Source organism: Macrosteles quadrilineatus, unplaced genomic scaffold, assembly GCF_028750875.1.
Source record: "Macrosteles quadrilineatus isolate MER2022 unplaced genomic scaffold, UCM_ALF_1.0 Scaffold_3__2_contigs__length_128488019, whole genome shotgun sequence".
NCBI classification, from domain to species: domain Eukaryota; kingdom Metazoa; phylum Arthropoda; class Insecta; order Hemiptera; family Cicadellidae; genus Macrosteles; species Macrosteles quadrilineatus.
Genome location: NW_026542596.1, coordinates 69,706,085 through 69,727,510, shown reverse-complemented (window position 1 = coordinate 69,727,510; position 21,426 = coordinate 69,706,085). Strand labels below are relative to the sequence as shown.

The window sequence follows — 21,426 nt, the reverse complement described above, 5'->3', positions numbered from 1 at the left end:
ACATAAAACTAGGGACAGCGCAAAATTTTTGAGTGAAAACAATCAATTAATTATGAATCCCATTATATTTTTAACACTCTTCTCAGACACTACAATAGTCCAATATCAGCTGTTGAAAACGCAGACGACAATCCAGAGACCACGTCTATACGTCATAACCTCAACCTGATTCACTTTACTTCCAGTCCTGCCGACGGCAATATACACGCGTGAATTGATAGGCCTATCTGTAATCGTTTCGTGTTTTGTGTTAAATTTTTGTAACGTATTCTGACGACACCTCCAGAAGTGGAGGTTTTGTAAAAAATATTCCCAATTTTCGGGACAGGATTAAATTTGATCCGGGAATTTTTCGGGACGGGATTTTATCCGGTCGTCGGCCATTTTGCCGCTGTCGCGAGAGATGTTCACAATAGTTCCGCGAACGCAGAAGGCGACGCCGTGACTGCAAAGTCATACCGACGATAATGCCGTGACCATGGAGTCATGTTGTTGGTGTTGATAGGGAGCTACTTAGAAACACTTTTTCGGTCTACTTATAAAAATTATATATTCATTATGACAGCTAGCAAAAAAATATCCCCCTAATATCCCCTCAAAAAGTCCCCCCAAAAATTCCTGTGGCGCAAGTGTGCCACAGTACCCCCCTTTGGGCACCCCTGGTAGAAACCAAACTAATACATGTATCAAAATGTAAACTAGAAAATCTATAAAAAGAAAAAGATTTAAAAGAAACAAACATAAGGAAAGTTTCCTTATGTTTGTTTCTTTTAAATCTTTTTCTTTTTCTTTCCTTAGGAATAGGGGTGTGCGATGCAGCATATTTTTTTCGATTCGATGCATCGATGCGATTCAAAGAATTTCGATTTGAATCGATGCGATTCGATTCGATGCAGCACGGCATAATTTTCTTCAAAAATTAAATACAACATGTGTTTCTGTAATGTATCCTTTACCTTAAAAAAGTTAAAGTAAAAAAAGTACTAAATAAAATTATGAACAAGAGGATAGTTGCTGACCTAACCTCATTAATGGACACTGCTAATTTTATGGTTTGCCTAAGGAAATTCACCCTTCACTAACAATTAGAATAAGCCTATATCAATAAAGCAATCGTTAAGTTTATTATTATTGACCTGTATTAAATAAAATAGAGTTTATTTTATGATGTACAGGTAGTATTGTTACTTAGTTTTCACATTTATATTTGTTGGCTTTCAATACTTTTGGTTCATTCTTAAATCAGCATGAACCAAAAAAGTTGATAATCAGTCTTTACTACTACAATCGGATCTTAGGCTGGATCCGGTTTTAATGGATCCGATTTTATTTATACTAGGGATGGACGAGATTGGATTTTTAGTTCGAGACGAGACGAGATTTTTTATTTCTCATAAAATTTCGAGACGGGATTTCCCTTCTCATACACAACGGGAAGTGCACGCTCAAAATTTTTACCTGATTTTGTAACATTGTTAGATGACTGTTTAAATAAAAAAATAATGATAATAGGCAATATTTACAATCTTTTATTAAAAAACATAACATTTTTTTATTAATCACGCCTAAGTTATTAAAAATGCCTACGATTAGGAAACATAGTGATATCAGTTAGGATAGAGTTAAACTTATCCTAAAATAAAATAAATCATAAAATAAAAGCAATGTTAATTTTTATAAAATAGTTGGTACTTGTTTTGACTTTTTATAGTAATAAAACATTCCTCACACTGCTTACACTTAACAAAACTTCTCAAATGTTATTAAAGTAATATTATTAAAATAATTAAAGCAATATTTACATTTAAAGAATTAATTCAATAAGAACGCCTTCGCAAAGGAAACGCAACTACAACACGCTCCTGTATTGCGGGTATTGCATTGACTTTCTGTAGGCGTTTTTATTTTTTTTTATTTTTTATTCTCGTCTTGATAAAAATCTCGGCCAAAAAGAAATCTCATCTTGTGTAACGAGATTTAAAATTTCCCGAAATTTCAAACTTGACCATCCCTAATTTATACTATTAACACTAAATGGGCGAGTATTCGAGATTTTGAGTTCGAGTAGAGTACGGCCTTGAAACTCGAGCTTATCTTTGAACTCGCTAGTTTGGTACTGTACTTAAATCCAAACCAGCTAGTGTTGTGTTAGTTTGAATTGGTTTCTTTAATTGTAAGATCAATATTTGTTGAAATGTAACTTGTGTTTACATAAAATGATGTATAATTTGTATTACTGTAGATTCTACAGTCATACAAATATAGAAATAAGCAAGAGGTAGTTGTCCTAACCTATTTTTATAGCTGGCACGACAGAATAGGTCAACTCAAAGCAGTCGCCGGCGACTGACTGGCAATGGTATACTGACTTGACACAGAATAGAATTACATGATCGGTAGTGATTTTGTTTTAAAGTAGGCCTAGTGTTTCACAATTGAAAATTTCACTACTGAACTGTTACGTAAGCAATAAATTTATGTTTATAAAAGTCAGAATAGAAACACTATAAAGGCAAAACAATAAAAGGGAGGCAGGCGTTGTGCAATGACCTCGAAATGAGCGGAATAGTAACATTGAGTAGGGGGTTGGAAGGGGGGGAAGGGAAGGGTGAGACCTTTGAGCTATATTTAGACTAGACTTTCACCACTTCCCAAATGGCTGGGTATGGGGAGTACAATAGCAGGTTTTTTCCTTGCCTGGTTTGACTTTTGTCTTTTTGTGTAGGAGATTTGAATAATCAAAAATATAATTTGAATTGACCACAATTATTTAGCATTGATAATACAATTTGCAAGGGACCAGGAGGAAATAGAACAAAACACTTAAATTAATAGAATAACACACAAAGTAAACAAGAAATTAAATACAGAACATGGTGATTTAACACTGTCACTGTCACTCAGTTTTGTTGTCTAGAAGGGTCGGTGAACTAATCAATAAATAGCCAAAACCAGTTTCCTCCCCCTCTTCTCTCTCAATCTCACCACCACCCCTCCCCCCCTGAGCCGGGAGGCCCAGCACTTTGTCCTTGAAACACCGTAGCCTCTGAAACAATAAACCCTTACACCTGCGTTGCTGTTTTGACAACAGGTTTATGAATGCGTTCACTATTTATTTTCCAGAATTAACTATCAATTATTATTATTTGCAAGTTACAAAATAGGAAACTACATGACATTATGGTATTCAATTACCCATGTATTATCAAAAATGTATAATTCATTACTTATTTTGATAATAAATACCCCCGCCGCAGCAAACCTGCAGACTAAGCGAATTTCCATTGACCTGATTGGATTCACACTAAAATGCCTCCATAAAAATAGCACATTTATTTCCTATTTAAATAGAATTAGTTTAACAAGTACCTTAGGTTTGCTGCAACAGGGAGGGTAAAAAAGATTTTTTTATAAAATGATAATAGTTTAGTAAGAAATAAAAGTATTTTCCAAAATCGATCAAAATATGTTCATAAACAAGCAAACTGCAACAGTCGACTTATTCTCCATAAGAATAACATGGGAATTTTAAAATTACAATTTTTTTGAATTTTCTCCGTAACAATTAGGCGCATAATAACGCTTCAATATACTAAATTATTTGTTTTTTTAAGCTCTACAAAATGGTTTAAAAAGAAACTGTGAAATTTTGTTTTTTTAGGGGCAAAAATGGGAAAAACCTATTTTTACCCCATAAAACCCCCCATAAACCCCCGTTCCCATAGTCCGATCATGCTGGTTCGCGAACTCATTCAAGTTTATCCCGCCTTACACCTTCAAACCAAATTTTATCAAAATCGGACAAAAATTACTCAAGTTATCGTGCGGATGGACACACATATATATATATATATCTATATATAGATATATAAAAATTTGAACGAATGGTGTTTTTGGCCTCTGGGGACATCAAAATGAAAAAGTAAATCGGTCCCGGGCTTAGGTCTTACCATGAGACCTACGGTAATAGCTACTTCCCTATAGGGAAATTCGCTAAAAGCATTCATTACAGCACGCAGCACTTATTGATATATATATATATAATCATCAAAGTATCTGTTACTTTATACAAAATAAAATAGGTACAAAATTGTGTGGCCAGTCAAACTTTATAAACAAACATTTTATTCTATAAAATACAGATGGTAAATAGGGGTTGGTTTAAAGGAAATAAAATACAAAACAGATTAATTAATTATTTTGATAAACGATAGAAAGGTTATGGGATTGATTGAACTAAAATAACCAAAGGGAATCTTAATTAGAAAAGTCGTCAACCACAATCTGTTTAATCAGTACATCGCTAGAGAGAGAGGGGGAGAGAGAGATAGCAGATAAGGGCGTTTGATAGGGAATATGAAAAAGTAAACAAACAAGGAACAACGACGCGACAATACTCGTTTATAGCCTTATTGTCTCGACCACTACATTTGCACACGTGACCACTTTTTGTTTCTTCCTTATCTTTCATCCGTCCCAAAATGGAATTCCTGAAATAGTTTGTTGGTATAATCTTCCCTCACACACAAGGCGCAGAGCTCAGTGCGCACTGTAGGTTGCCATGGCAACCGTGTGTCGTCATAGCGACTTAGCCAATCACGCACGCGCACTGCGTTGTAGATTACGATACGAATAACCCTCTGACTTCGGTTCGATGTTGTAATTGAATCGAATTTTTCTAATAATGCGTAATGCAGGGATGAAACTGAACATTTAGACAAGTTTAGGTTATTTATTTTGTTCTAAAAATAAAAATAATACATTTAAAGGTCTGACTTATTGATACAGACATTTTTTAGTATAATTTCGTGTTGAGGACACTCGCACGCCGGTTGTCTGAGACTGAATTCTGACTGTCTGACATCTTGAAATGTAGATTGTATTGTGTTGTGCAATATCATCTGCCTGCAGAGAGAACAGCTGAAAATAACCTTTAGCTGTTTTGAACTAAATAGTGTACAAGTTGGTTACTAAAGTTGTGAGCGTGATTACTAAACCAATAGATATCAAATAAATAAATGTTAAATAAAATATCTATCCATCCCTGTCGGCTGTCGGTATCGGCAAAATCGATGTTTGGCAATCGATTCTTGATACCGATATTCCTAGTATCGGCAATGTCCGAGTATCGGTGGTAGCGATAATTGACACTTCCCTTTCTAAAACTCATTTTGGAGTCCTAAATTAGTTTTAAATATGCATCGGGACGTAATCGTTGCATCGGGAGTTAACCGCTGCATCGGTCTTTTTCAATGCATCGAGGCCAAATCGATGCATCGTGATTTCGATGCATGCTGAATCGAATCACAATTCGATGCATCGAATCGAATCGAATAGAAATTTCGATGCATTTTCGATGCATCGCACACCCCTACTTAGGAAACTCAAAACCAAAAGCTTAACTAAGGGAAAAAGTAAACAAACTGTTAACTGTAAAAAAAATAGCAATGTGTCGATACCAAAATTGATCAACTGTCGATAAAGATACAATTTTTTTATGGTTTTACCAAATTTTCTTCTTTGTCTAAATGCCCTTCCATTTACTATTTTTGAAGTAACGAGGTGTAAAAGTAAATTTTATGCTTTGGAAACACAAAACACACACACACACACACACACACACACACACACACACACAAACGCATAACTACTTCAGTAACTACCAAGAGACTAATGCAAATTAGATTTTTTACTAAAATAAAGGTTGCATTCAAATCGCTTGAAAAAAAGGGAAACTCGTACAAAACTTACCACAGCTTGAGTTTTGTCTTTAGGTTCTTCTTCATTAATGCCCTGGTACATGAAATAAAAAAATTTACTTACAAGAATTTATGCTTATTTAACCCTTTTAGTGCTACTAAGTTGCTGACAGCGCTAGCTGAAAAGTGCTAGAGAATTTTGACCAAATAAGCAAGCTCTTAAAAAAAACTCATACCTCCCTTTTTTAGCGAATTTCTCTGTAGGGAAGTAGTTATTACCGTAGGTGGCAAGGTAAGACCTAGGCCCGGGACCGATTTACTTTTTCATTTTGATGCCGCCAGACGCCAAAAACACCATTCCTTAAAATGTTTATATATAAAATCAAATCAAATCGTTTATGAAGCCAGAATTAACAAAATATTGTACAATTTGTATTGGCTAAGTCATCATTACAGCTATCTACAGAGGTCTTATGCAGTACTAAAAGCTATACAGTTCTATATACATATTTAAGCTACATCACTATTCATCGAGCTGATTTTATTTACAAATTCTTGGACGCTGTAACAGGTAAACTTTATCAACAAAGATTTTAATTGCTTTTTAAATTTTAGCAGGTTTGGTTCAAGTTTAAGAGGAAGTGGAAGTGAGTTAAAAAGTGTTATGCCATTGTACAGTAAATGCTTCTTGAAAAATGTTGTTGAATGTTTAGGAATTGGTAATGTATGTGAATTGCGCAATGTGTATTGGTGTTTTACAGAAAAGTCAAATTTAGAAAATTCTTGTTTCACAAATGTTAAAGATTCAAGAATGTCAATAGATGGGAATGTCAAAATTTTGGAATTAAAAAAATATTTATGGCATGATTTACACCTTTTTAGAGAGAAAACAGTTCTCACAGCCATTTTTTGGAGTTTAAACAACATTTTAGTCTGCTGGCACTCGCAACCCCAAATAGGAACGGCGTATGCTAAGTGAGGATAAATTAGCTCATAGTATGCCGTCAACAATATCTCCAGATTCTCATTGTTCCTGAGGTTACGCAAAACGAAAATACCAGAACTGAGTTTTTTTGAAATGTATTTGAAATCTAAGATTCTCGTCTAAGATCAATCCAAGGAACTTGACATTTGGTGTAGGGTGGACCTCAGTTTCGTCCAAAAGGGGACTAAACCCACTGTTTGATCGGTTTGAATGATTTGATAAACGGAAGTTAATGAGCTGTGTTTTGTCTGTGTTGATTTTCAATAAACTGTCGCCAAACCATTGAATTGCGTTTGCATCCAAAAAACTAATTTGTTCCAGATTTAGAAAATTGGAGCTAGAAACTGAGAGAGAGGTGTAGTTGGCGAACAGGGATAACTTTGAGAAGGTTATGCAGGAAGAGAGGTTGTTAATAAAAAGAAGGAAAAGGACTGGTCCCAGGACGGAGCCCTGAGGCACCCAGCCTCATCAACTGCCCTTATTTCTATGTTTTGCCTTCTGCCCCAAAGGAATGACCTGACCCAATCTAAGGCCGATCCTCTTACGCCCAAATAACTTTGTTTCAAAACAAACACCAGCGCAAACGCAATAAGTCCATTGCAACAATGTGTACTGTAGGAAATATGAATAGTCGCTCTCAGCGACGCTCGCAGTTTAACGTAAAAACACATCGTCGCTGTCAGCGACTCTGTAGCACTAAAAGGGTTAAGTTATAAGCTTGTAAGCATAAATGCTTTTACAATTTGGGTTTTGGGTGGTTAAAGTCCAAAATTGTAATGTTGAGATTATTAACAGAAAAAAAGATCACTTAAATTATTGAGACTGGAAATAGTTACAATTATTACTACTATGATAAGATGATGTGGGTTTTTGAAAGGATTGTATACCAAGTCTAGTTTTGATATTAACCCAATAAAACACATTTCCAAATGAGTAAGAAGACATCTAAATTGATTTTACAGAACAAGCTTTGTTTTTAATAGTGATGAAATTTGTGGAAGAAAATAGGTAGATAATTACGATTGGCTTTTGTTATATAAATATGAAGTCATTGATAAACAAGAAGTAAGGTACAGAGGAAACATTCAATGTTACACTAAGACTTAAGTGGTCTAGCACTAGTTACTGAGAACACTTGGGTTCTTCCTTGAATGTTGCAAGTATATTTCCGGCACAACATACTGGAGCGGAAGGCGCTTGGTCCTCCCATAACATGGTTTCCTCTGTGCCATACTGCTCTGTGACGATATCAAAAATTAAAAAAGTACCAAAAAGGTAAATCCTTAGGAAACTGTATGTTTCTGAATATAATACCTGAAAAGAGTTTTCCAGCCATGACTGGACGTAAGAAGTATCACCGTCACTGCCATCATCGTGGAGCATTCTAAAACATAAAGAATAGTAATAAAAAACAAAAAAATTACTATTTAGTAGTGATGGGCGGATCCAAGAAAATGTCGGTACCTGATCTTCGGATCCGGATCCAGATACACTGTCATAAGGGCGGGTTAAAAAAAACGTAATTAACAGGATGCCAATTTAAATCATACTTTTATTATTTTTTATCACGAAGCATCAGGTGAGATTAAAATACTAACGGGATATTTTTGAGACGAAATTATAGGCCGTTAGCTTATCATCCAGGTACAGAACTAAAAACTAGAGGTGTGAAGATAACCGAAAAATCAGGTCGGATTCAGTTCGGAAAGATACATGCCATTGCCATATATGTTATTTATTTTTATCAAGAGACAAACACTGAAACATGGCCTTGACCTTGACATATAAGTTATTTGGACCAAGAGACAAACACTAAGACATGACCTTGCCATATAAGTTATTTGAATTAAGAGACAAACACTGAGACATGGCCTTGCCATATAAGTTATTTGCATCAAAAGACAAACACTGAGTCATAACCTTGCCATATAAGTTATTTGCATCAAGAGACAAATACTGAGTCATGGCCTTGCCATATAAGTTATTTGCATCAAGAGGCAAACACTGAGACATGGCCTTGCCATACAAGTTATTTGCATCTAGATACAAACATCGAGACATGGCCTTGCGATATATGTTAAAAATTCAAAAAACGATTAATTCCCAACGGCGCACCGCATCACCTCAGTTGTTATTTTCAAAATGTGAATGGCTTAAGAAGCAAAATTTCTGAACTCTCAATCAGTGCTACAACTTCCTCCTACGATATTATCACCCTGGTTGAAACGAATCTCTTACCTGACATGAACTCTTCAGAACTTGGCCTTACTGGTTTTAACGATTTCAGATGTGACAGATCTTTGGCCACGAGCAATAAGATCAGTGGTGGTGGTACTCTCATAGCAGTACGTGATCACCTAGCATGTCAACTTGTCCCCTTGCATGCCTGCTCCTCGGAATGCGTCTTTGTTACCTGTACTTCTGGAACCCGTCGCATCTTGTTGGGCTCTGTCTACATCCCCCCCAGCCAGCCTGCCATCGTCTATGCCGACTTCTGTGACGTGGTGGAGGATATCCTCTCATCTTCTAACTTCGTGGATGATGTGCTTATCTTCGGTGATTTTAACAAACCTGAAGCGGACTGGGGTGAGCTTGATTCCTGCGAAGGCGATTCCTCTTCAAACTACCTACGCAACTTAGCTTATACTCACAACCTCTCCCAAATCAACAAAATCCGAAATCGCAGAGGTGTCTACCTGGACCTCATTTTTTCATCTACTCCTACAACTGCAGTTATCCGCGCTGACGACCTTCTTGTTGCCGAAGACATTCATCACCCTGCGCTCTCCTGCTCAATCCTGCTGCAGAAACGCTCAGCCTCGAGGGACGTCAGGATTGTACCTGACTTCAGAAAATGCAACTTGGACGCTGTATTTCGTGATCTGCAGAACGTTAACTATCCTTCACCTTCTTCTCTACCTGATGTCGAATCTGCCTTCTCTGACTTCTGCGACCACCTTGGCTCAATCATATCTCAACATACACCCACAAAACAGCTTCAATCCTCAAGCTTTCCTGCCTGGTTTACCGAGGAGCTAAAACGACTTGTCTTAAGGAAGAAGGCCACCCATCGACTTCTTAAAACCTCAGGAAATCTTCGTCATCGTGAAAGTTTTCGCAATTTGAGAAGCCAGTGCAAGTCTTTAGCCACCAAGTGTCATCGAGACTACTTAAAAAGAATTGAAGACGACATTCCTCATAACATAAAATCTTTTTGGTCTCACGTCAACAGACTCAAGAGCAGTCCATCCCCTGCTGCTAAACTATCATTTGATGGTAGAGAAGCTGAGTGTGCTGCCGGAAAGTGCGAACTATTCTCAAACTACTTTTCATCCGTCTTCACGGAGAACCAAATTCCCTCGCCTGTCTTCGACTTTGGCTGGAACTTCTCCATCACTAAATGTGTCATCACAGCCTCAGACGTTCAACTCAAACTTGCCTCGCTTGACCCTAATAAGGGAGCCGGTCCTGATGCTATTCCTCCGTGCGTTCTTAAATACTGTGCCCCTATTTTGGCTCCTCATCTGGCTATCTGGTTTACATCCCTGCTCTCACTTGGAATCTTCCCATCGGCCCTTAAGCGTGGCTTTGTCGTCCCCATCTTCAAATCTGGTGATCGTTCAAATGTCAGAAACTATCGGCCCATTGTCATTCTCTCTGCTGTTGCCAAGGTGTACGAGAGCATTGTTTTGGACTACCTCTATTTTCATCTCCGTAAATGTATCTCCTCCTCTCAACATGGCTTCCTGCGCTCACGCTCAACAGTAACAAACCTGATGGAGTTTCAAGAATACGTCATGGCCGCTTTTGGCGATGCTCTCCAAGTTGACTGTGTTTACCTTGATCTCTCCAAAGCCTTTGACAAGGTCAATCACAACATCCTTGTGGCAAAGCTTGCCGGATATGGTGTGGGGGGGGCCCTGCTTGAGTGGTTAAACAGCTACTTGACCAACAGAACCCTTGTAGTCAAGTACGACGGGTGCCTTTCTACGCCATTCAGTGTCCTATCTGGAGTCCCGCAAGGGTCCCACCTCGGTCCCTTGCTGTTTAACCTGTTCATGAATGACATTGGCAACGTCATCCTCACCAAATTTCTCATGTTCGCCGATGATATTAAGGTATTTGGCTCGGTGTCATTGGCTTCTGACTTTGAGCGCCTCCAACTTTCTCTCACTAACATCGACGCCTGGTGCAAGGAAAACTTCATGGAGCTCAACGTCTTGAAATGTGTCGTCATCTCCTACAAAGGTGGTGCAGCCCCAGTCCAATATGACTACGTCCTCAATGGTTCTACACTGAAGAGAGTGGACAGGGTACGAGATCTCGGAGTGACAATGACCCCTTCGCTCAACCCTCACGAGCACATTGCCCACATTACAACCAAAGCTAGCTCCCTGCTTGGCTTCATATTCAGATCAACAAGGAATTTCAACTCACCCTTCACCTTGATCACGCTCTACAAGTCCCTGGTACGCCCGCTGCTGGAGTATGGGTCAATCATCTGGTCTCCCTTCCAGAAGAACCACGTCAGCCAACTGGAGAGCATACAAACCCGCTTCATACGGATGCTTGGACCGAGACTTGGTTTTACCTACCGCACTACCCCGGTTGACGATGTGGAGAAGTCCTTCGATCTTCTGCCTTTGTCACTCCGACGTCATCATGCCGACATATTCATGCTCTACAAGCTGGTTAACGGGTTTGTCGATTGCCCCAACATCCTGAGTGGTATCGACATTACCACGCCCAGAGGCACCCGCTCCAGGACTATATTCAGCAGACGCTTTCTCCCAGCCTACTACTCTTACAACAGCGGAATTAGCCGTCTACTCAAGGCTGGTAGCACGGCGGCTGCTCAACTGGATTTCTTCGGTGAGAAGCCCCTCCGGTTCAAAAAGAAGGTCTCCCTGATCACTTGAGCAACCACACTCCAGCACATCTGCACATTTGTCTTCTCATCGTTAAAACTTGCTGTTCATATTCTTTGTTGATACTCTTTTTAGTTTATTCTTCTGTTATTAATATTTGTTATTACTTTGTTATTACTATTGTTATCACTATTTGTTATTACTATTGTTATCACTATTTGTTATTACTATTGTTATCACTATTTGTTATTACTTGCTATTACTATTTATTATCACTTTGTTATTACCATTGTTATTACTTTTCTAGTCAGTAATATTGCAAATGCCATCTAAATTGTACACACATATTTTGTAAAAAGGTGCAATCCGTTGGGAAATAAATAAATAAATAAATAAGTTGTTTGCATCAAGAGACAAACACTCGGGGAAAAAACGGTCTTGTACATAGATACAGACAGCTTTGTGTTAGTAAAAAAATCTGGGAAAAATCGGGGTTGTACAGTGATACAGACAGATTTGTGTTGGTAAAAAATCGGAGTTGTAGAGTGATACCTACAGCTTTTTGTGTTGGTAAAAAATCGTGGTTGTAGAGTGATACAGACAGCTTTGTGTTAGTAAAAAATCGGTGTTGTACAGTGATACAGACAGCTTTGTGTTAGTAAAAAAAATCGGTGTTGTACAGTGATACAGATAGCTTTGTGTTTAGTAAACAAATCGGGGTTGTACAGTGATACAGCCAGCTTTGTGCTAGTAAACAAATCGGTTTTGTACAGTGATGCAGACAGCTTTGTGTTAGTTAAAAAAATCGATGTTGTACAGTGATACAGACAGCTTTGTGTTTAGTAAACAAATCGGGGTTGTACAGTGATACAGATAGCTTTGTGCTAGTAAAAATATTCGGGGTTGTAGAGTGATACAGACAGCTTTTTGTGTTAGTAAAAAATCGGTGTTGTACAGTGATACAGACAGCTTTGTGTTAGTAAAAATATTCGGGGTTGTAGAGTGATACAGACAGCTTTTTGTGTTAGTAAAAAATCGGGGTTGTACAGTGATACAGACAGCTTTGTGCTAGTAAAAACATTCGGGGTTGTAGAGTGATACAGACAGCTTTTTGTGTTAGTAAAAAATCGGGGTTGTACAGTGATACAGACAGATTCGTGTTAGTAAAAAAATCGGTGTTGTACATTGATACAGACAGCTTTGTGTTGGTAAAAAAATCGGGGTTGTACAGTGATACAGACAGCTTTGTGTTAGGAAAAAATCGGGGTTGTACAGTGATACAGACAGCTTTGTGTTTAGTAAACAAATCGGGGTTGTACAGTGATACAGACAGCTTTGTGCTAGTAAAAACATTCGGGGTTGTAGAGTGATACAGACAGCTTTTTGTGTTAGTAAAAAATCGGGGTTGTACAGTGATACAGACAGATTCGTGTTAGTAAAAAAATCGGTGTTGTACAGTGATACAGACAGCTTTGTGTTTAGTAATCAAATCGGTGTTGTACAGTGATACAAACAGCTTTGTGTTGGTAAAAAATCGGGGTTGTACAGTGATACAGACAGCTTTTTGTGTTAGTAAAAAATCGGGGTTGTACAGTGATACAGACAGCTTTGTGTTAGGAAAAAATCGGGAAAAATTTGAAAAAATCGGATCCATCAAAACCGGATCCAGCCCAAGATCCGGCATTTTTTGGATCCGATCCGGTGCCGGTTCTAGCTCGGATCCGGCGGATCCGGTAGTCCGATATCCGGATCCGACCATCACTACTATTTAGCTTAAAAAAAAAATTAGTTCTGTTTTGTTTTCTTTTAAAATATATTATCAAGATGTAAAGATTGGCAACTTAGCTTAACAACTTGAGTGTGATTGTACAGGGTGAGGCAGTGAAACGGCACGATTTCGATAGTCGTTGTCGGGCGCGGAGGGGGGTTGCGAGAGTGGGGGAAGTGACCTTGGGCGTCTAGAGTGGTGGAAGTTTCAGTAGCCATGGAGCGTTGGTCGAGTGCGCAACGTGCATATGCCGTAAAGGCATATTACAAAAACGCGGATAGTTTGGTTGGTGCTCAACGCGCCTTTCGTCGTGAATTCAACCTGCCGCCACGGGCTCCCGTACCATCAAGGAAAGCCATTCTCCTTTGGGTTAAAAACTTTGAAGCTACTGCTAGCACAACAAAGAAAAGAGGCGGCAGCACAAAAACAATCCGGACACCCGAGAACATTAATCGTGTGCGCGAAGCGTTGGGACGAAGTCCGCGAAGATCCGCGAGACGGCACAGCGCAGAACTTGGTCTCAGCAATCGATCAGTAAGACGGATTTTGAAGAGTGACCTTCACTATCATCCATACAAAATTCAGGTAGTGCAAGCCCTTAAACCTAATGACTACAATAACCGTATACGCTTTTGCCAGTCAATGCTTAACGTTATTGAACGAGTGCATAACTTATGGATGAGTGATGAAGCCCACTTTCATCTTAGTGGGTACGTAAATAAACAAAACTTCAGATATTAGTCCTCAGATAACCCGCACGAACTTCATGAAAAACCTCTCCATTCTGACAAAGTAACGGTCTGGTGCGCAATGTCATCTCGTGGAATCGTGGGGCCCTATTTTTTTGAAGATGAAGATGGCAACACAGTGACGGTAAACTCTGGACGTTATGCTGACATGTTGACCATTTTCGGTCTGCCTGGAATTGATCGACATGATCCAGATGCTGAAACACTCTTCCAGCAAGATGGTGCAACAAGCCATACTGCTAATGTCTCAATGGAGTTGCTCAGACTTGCATTTCCAGGACGTCTAATCAGCAGGAATGGCGATTTCCCCTGGCCTGCCCGTTCACCAGATCTGACGGCACCAGACTTTTTTCTTAGGGGCTACCTCAAGTGCAAAGTCTTCCAGGAAAATCCACCAAGAACAAAAGAAGACCTGAAGGAGCGAATTCGACAGGAAATTAACAAAATTCCAGTACAGATGCTACGAAACGTCATGGGACAATTTCATCTCAGGCTTAGACAATGTGTGCAAAACCAAGGACGACACCTCACTGACACCATATTTAAAAAATGATTGTTTTTAAGGTAAATCTTTAATTTCCACTCTTGTACTTGAGATCCATGTTCAACTATTATGATTTTACTTGTAAATAAATCTTTGGTGGTTTTACAAAATCGTGCCGTTTCACTGCCTCACCCTGTACATATAAACTTCTGTTTTATTGTGTTCTCTTCTCATGTTAACAACTGGACTCACAACTCATTGGTCGGTCGGTCCCAGAGAGCGAAGCCTAGATTGACGAGAGATTCATTGACATCGCACCATACATCAATCACAGGTTCAAGAGCTCCTCCTTGCCGTTGGGTTTTCCTCCAGAGACGAACAGGAAGTGAGTCGGTCACTCGATCTCCCTGGAATTAAAAAAAGATATGTTTTATGGAAAAGTAACAAAGCTTGACCTGAAAAGTAATAAGAAGCTCTCAGTTTCAACATTATAGGTCCAATGGGAACTTTGTATAAAAGAAGAGAAGGAACGAGGACATTTTTTTTATCTCCTAAAAATAAAACAAATAAAAGAAATGTAAAGGCCCAGTAAAGTTGGGATTCAACAAAGAAAATAAGAAAATAAATACTCCCACCAAACCCCGCATCAAACCAGCATTCTAATATGTATATATACCATCTTTTTTGTATATTTACTGTCTTGTGAGTAACAGTATAAGCGTAAATATATGTTTTAAGTGTTATAAGAGTTTCTTTTATTTACTTTCCGTAAATTTATTAATGACACATACAATGCTGATCAAGAGGTTATTTAATAAAATATTAATAGCTTAGTATGAAATAAATAAATTTGACAAGTTTTATCAAAATATATCCATAAACAAGCAAGTTATAACAATATCCAGTATTCTCCATAAGAATAACATGAGAATTTTAAATTTACAATTTTTTTACATTTTGTTCGTAACCAATAACTGTAAAAAATCACTACAATATAGTTATTTTTTTTCAAGCTCTTCAAAATGGCTTTGAGATAAATTACAAAATTGTATCTTAAAATGAGAAAGAAAATAATAAAATCCTAACTACTGCAAGAGTTGTTCATGATTTTGCCCATACCACGGAAGACAATAATGATGATTCTGTTAGAGCAGGAGATATTCAAGATTTTGCCTTGACCCCGAGAGACAATGCCACTGTCCACAGGACCATAGGAGATGATTAGAATCTTGCCGCGATTGCAGAAGAGGATGATGATGTTTCTGTTACAGCAGGAGATATTCAAGATTTTGCCTTGACCACAAAAGACAATGACACTGTTCACAGGACCCCGGGAGATGACTAGAATCTTGCCGCGATTGCGGAAGAGGATGATGATTTTTCTGTTACAGCAGGAGATATTCAAGATTTTGCCTTGACCACAAGAGACAATGACACTGTCCACAGGACCTCGAGAGATGATTAGAATCTTAGAGAATGATGATGTTTCTTTTTCAGCAGGAGATGGTCAACATTTTTCCACTATCGCAGAAGTCAAAAATAATGTCCATACAACAACAATCATGCAATAGACATGGTCAATATACTGTAACACATATACTGAAAGTTATACAGTAGAGTCAAGTAAACTCTGCGTAATGTGGACTGGGTGCCGAGTTTGTGAAATGCCAGGTTATCAGGAACTAGGGTAAAAAATAAAAATAATACAATTTTTTAAGCTTTTTAACTGCCTTTTTTTATTTATATTACAAGCCAGTATTAAGTCATCAGATATAGTGCAAAAAATTCTTGGTATGAGTTTCGAGTGATTTTGAGCTGGCTTGAGTCCATGTATAACGCGGACTCAAAAAATCACTAATTTTCTAAGCCAGGTGATGGCCGAGTTATCCAGACTGCCAGGTTATCGCGTGCCGAGTTTGCGGGACTCTACTGTATGTTAAAAACAGCAACTTTAAACTTATGTTAAATATTGTGTACCAGTTTTTCAATGTATAGAGCCTCCGACTCTTCCATCTGGAGACGCAAATAGTCACTTGTGCTACTCGGCCACATTTTAAGTCCAGCCGGGACTTTGAGGGATCCAAGATGAACCTTGTGGGATCCATCCGGAACAGAGAAAAACTTCTCTTCCAGTGTCCGTAGCATAGACTTATTGGCCTCAACCAATGCAACTGTGTCCTTGATGTAAACCTAAACACATTGTTATGTTATTAAAATGTTGTGCAGTGGGTAAGTGGTTTAGGCAAAAAAAAAAACATCCATTTACCAATACATTTTAACAGTAGATTAATGGTTTAAGAAAAAATATTGTCATACAGGATCAAATCCAGCCATTAAAAATCTGATGATGTTATCCTGATAGTAAGCTGACTTAGAGTTACGTCTTCCAGGCTAGATGAAGCCATAGTCCAATAATTCCCAAGTAATTGGGACCAAACACCACTCTGATTACCAAAATTATTCAAAGATTCAATAGATTCAATAGGATTTTTTGCAGCCATTAAACATAACATTTTGTAATAGGCATTGTTACAATAGTACTTAAAAATAGATCATACATCAACTATAAATTTCAATATATACAATATCCTATTTAGAATCTAAACTAAACATGATATGTCAATATTTAAAAATTCTTCCTGCATGTAGAATGCTTTTGATTTTAAAAACTCAGTAATTTTTCTTTTAAATTGGTTTAAAGGTAGTTCACGAAAACAAGTGGGTAGCTTGTTGAAGAAAATATGTTGGATGTAAAGATGGCTATTTAAAGTTTTTGAAAGTCTGATTTGAGGTGTGACTAGGTTGTTTTTGTGCCTCGTGTTGTATGGATGAGAATAGCTAAAAAATTGTAAGGGGTTGTTTTTTATACAAATTTAATTACAAAGAATGTATATAGATGGCAGTGTAAGCAAATTTAAATTGGAAAAGTGATCCCTACAGGATTCATGATCCTGCAATCCTAGTATGCAAAGTATGCAGACAAATAGTAAAATTTAATAACAATTTTAAAACAAAGTATTTTTATGGCTATAAATGGTCATATTCTACTACTACGATCACAAAAACACTGAGTTAAACACCGAAATCTTCTTACTTTTTAAGATAACCTTTCAAAAGAACCAATGGACTGCTGTTAATGAATGAATGTTAGGCCATAAGCAAATGTTGGTTATTCCAAATTTCCCGGTTTCACACACAATTCACACAGTTACCAGGTAAGCTTGACAACATGGTTAGTAATTTCAGATTGCATACTTTGTTTTTAATTGAAATGTAGCAACAGTTGTTTCCTAACAGGTGGTTCGGAATAGAGAGAGAGAGAGAGAGAGAGAGAAAACTCTTTATTTACAACAACAAAATTTTGCAGCATTACATGAATCAAATAAAAATATCACATGGGTCACAATGACCTGTGCTTGATAGAGAATAACAGGACTCTAGTGCATTATTTTTCTGATTCTGGTATGATCTAGGGATGGACGAGATTGGATGTTTAGTTCGAGACGAGACGAGACGAGGTTTTTTATTTCTCATAAAATTTCGAGACGAGATCGAGACGGGATTTCCCTTCTCATACACAATGGGAAATGCACGTTCAAAATTTTTACCTGATTTTGTAACATTGTTAGATGAGTGTTTAAATACAAAAATAATGATAATAGGCAAGCATATTTACAATCTTTTATTAAAAAACATCAGCATAACATTTTTTTATTAATCACGCCTAAGTTATTAAAAATGCCTACGATTAGGAAACATAGTGATATCAGTTAGGATAGAGTTAAACTTATCCTAAAATAAAATAAATCATAAAATAAAAGCAATATTAATTTTTATAAAATAGTTAGGTACTTGTTTTGACTTTTTATAGTAATAAAACATTCCTCACACTGCTTACACTTAACAAAACTTCTCAAATGTTATTAAAGTAATATTATTAAAATAATAAAAGTAATATTTACATTTAAAGAATTAATTCAATAAGAACGCCTTCGCAATGGAAACGCAACTACAACACGCTCCTGTATTGCGGGTATTGCATTGACTTTCTGCAGGAGTTTTTAATTTTTTTTTTTTTTTTTTTATTCTCGTCTCGATAAAAATCTCGGCCAAAAAGAAATCTCATCTCGTGTAACGAGATTTAAAATTTCCCAAAATTTTGAGACTTTACCATCCCTAGTATGATCCCACATCACTACAATTACTCCCAATAATTGAGGTTCTTAAGTTATTTGCATATAACCAAAGCCATTTTTAATTAAATACCTAGTACAATTTTTTCCTACTGCAACGTTTGAGCCCTGGATGTGGCACTGTAACCTACCTTTAGAAAGATCAATAATTTAACGTTCTCCATTTCAGTCAATGGTGTTCTTACCTTAAAATTTGTGTGAGATGTTTCGGTAATCACTCCTCTGTACCACTTGTCATCCTTTGGATTTAAAACTGCACAAATATCTTGCACGTTCCAATCTCTTTCCTCTTCTTTGTTGTCTGATTTGTAGAACTCTGTCATCTCTTTAACAAGCCTGCAAAATTCCGACAAGGATACTCTATTAAAACTTCTACGACTAACTTTCAATCTTCCATTCTTAAATTTTTTTAATAGCATATGACAGAAACAGTTTTAACTGTAAAAAAATGCCTAGAAAAAAAAACGTTTTTTATATAGACATCCAACAATTATGTACAATTGTACAGAAATTTATACTTAATTGCCAATGGTATAGCTTAAATCTTACCTATTTAACTGCAGTAGGCTATACAAAATTATTATTATTTATTGGAAACCACTTTTTTCAAACAGGTTATACAAAGAATTTGAATCTATATATATATATATATATATATATATATAATACGTGAAGCCGTATTTTGTTAACGCAACTCCTCCCTTATTTGTGGACCAATTTCAACGTTTAAGGTGTCAAATGATTCGTCTCAATATGTAGTTTTGCAATAAGGTTTCATAATTTTAAATTTTCTACTCTTAAGGGCGTGAGACCCTCTTAAAGGTCGGGTTTCCCTATAAGAAATACAGTCCACTCTTGCTAATTCAAACACTTGATAAATCGAAACTTTTGATAATTCGAAATGAAGGCTCAGTCCCTAGAGAATCTCTCAATATTTTGAATTTTTACCATGCATTTTGATACACTCGGTATTTCAAAGTCCAAAAAGAGGGCAGGTCAATTTGGAACACGCAGTAATTCGAAGTTTCGTCGGAAAAACACTCTATAATTCAAAGTAACTCAGTAATTCGAAGTTTCGTAAAAAAAAAACTCTATAAATCGAAGTCACACAGTAATTCGAAGTTTAGTCGGCAAAACACTCTATAATTCGAAGTGATCTCTTCCTGTCATAACAGGAAACTACACAGTACAGTACATCCTGTTCTCACGGTAGTTTTGGACGTTTTGATGTTTGTTTGATGTTTGCTTTTAAACCTGCTGTACTTTTGTAGTTTTTTAAGTGTAGTCTTGTGCGTGTGCGGCGTTGTGCATCATGGAACCTAGGAATAAGTACAAATCTGTTTCGATTGAGGAAAAAAAAGAAGTTATCGCGGCAGTAGAAAGTGGTGAAGTCCGAAGTTGCCAAAAAGTTTTAAATCCCTCCAAGTACATTGTCTACCATTTTAAAAAATAAGGACAAACTTTGTGGAGTTAATGCGGTTGCGGGGAGGAAAAGAACGACAAGAGGTGAATATCCTAGGCTAGAAGAGTGTTTAGTGCCTTGGTTGAGAGAGTGCAGAAATCAAAATGTACCTGTAGGAGGTTTGATTTTGAAAGAAAAGGCCAAAGCGTATGCAAAGGAACTTAACATTCCCAGCTTTGCGGCCAGTGAAGGGTGGTTGACAAATTTTAAAAAAAGGAATGGAATCTTTTTAAAAAAAGTTTGTGGTGAAAGCGCAAGCGTAAATGACAATGTGTGTGCTGATTGGCGAGCTGAGTTGTCTAAACTAACTGAGGGTTATGAGCCTCATGACATTTTTAATACTGATGAAACAGGCCTTTTTTTCAAATGCTTGCCTGACAAAACATTCACGTTCAAAGACGAAAAATGTAATGGTGGGAAACATAGCAAAGACAGATTGACGCTTTTGTTAACAGTAAATATGGATGGCTCTGAAAAGTTAAAACCTCTACTCATCGGAAAAGCTGCAAAGCCTAGGTGTTTTAAAGGTGTCCAGTCGTTCCCTGTAACCTATCGTTCAAACAAAAAGGCTTGGATGACAACAGAATTGTTTAATGAGTGGTTATCATCATTGAACAATGATATGAAACGCCAAAACCGAAAGATAATCTTGTTTCTTGACAACTGTTCAGTCCATAATAATCCTCCTAAATTGTCCAACGTGAAGCTCCAATTTTTTCCACCAAACACAACATCAAAGCTGCAGCCACTGGACCAAGGCATTATACAAAACTTCAAGACATTTTACCGCCATGAAGTAGTAAAGATTGTTTTAGATGGCATTGAAAACGACGTAAACCCTAACATCTCTATCTTAACTGCTATGTTGATGGTTAAAAAGGCTTGGAAAAGTGTAGTGCCATCTACAGTATCCAACTGCTTTCGGAAATCTGGATTTTCTATCAACACACAAGTGAATGATGAACTTCAACCTGTGCCACCTACACCTTGGGAAAATCATCCAGTGATAAGGGAGGTTCCATTTGAGGAATTCGTCCTAGTCGATGATGAAGTTGCTGTGTTTGGAGCCCTAACTGATTCTGACATCTTGAATTTACAAGAACCTGAAAATCCAACTGACGATGACGACGATCAGGAGTGCGAACCAGTTACGTTAAAGGAAGCCTGTACGGCTCTAGAGAAACTCCGCCATTTTTCGCTCCAGGTACATACAGTATG

At 37.3% G+C, this 21,426-nt stretch overlaps 1 protein-coding gene across 1 annotated transcript in view; it reads right to left on the bottom strand.

Annotated features, from left to right (window-relative positions):
• Nucleotides 1-21,426, bottom strand: part of LOC128989287 (RING finger protein 17-like) — a 199,596-nt gene that overhangs the window by 26,848 nt on the left and 151,322 nt on the right. Inside the window, exons 21-25 of the mRNA XM_054411166.1 lie at nucleotides 18,932-19,082; nucleotides 16,531-16,743; nucleotides 14,806-14,960; nucleotides 7,999-8,068; nucleotides 5,752-5,793 (exon numbers count right to left, since the gene is read on the bottom strand). Of these exons, the coding sequence (XP_054267141.1) occupies nucleotides 5,752-5,793; nucleotides 7,999-8,068; nucleotides 14,806-14,960; nucleotides 16,531-16,743; nucleotides 18,932-19,082 (631 nt within the window). The remainder of the gene's footprint in view (nucleotides 1-5,751; nucleotides 5,794-7,998; nucleotides 8,069-14,805; nucleotides 14,961-16,530; nucleotides 16,744-18,931; nucleotides 19,083-21,426) is intronic.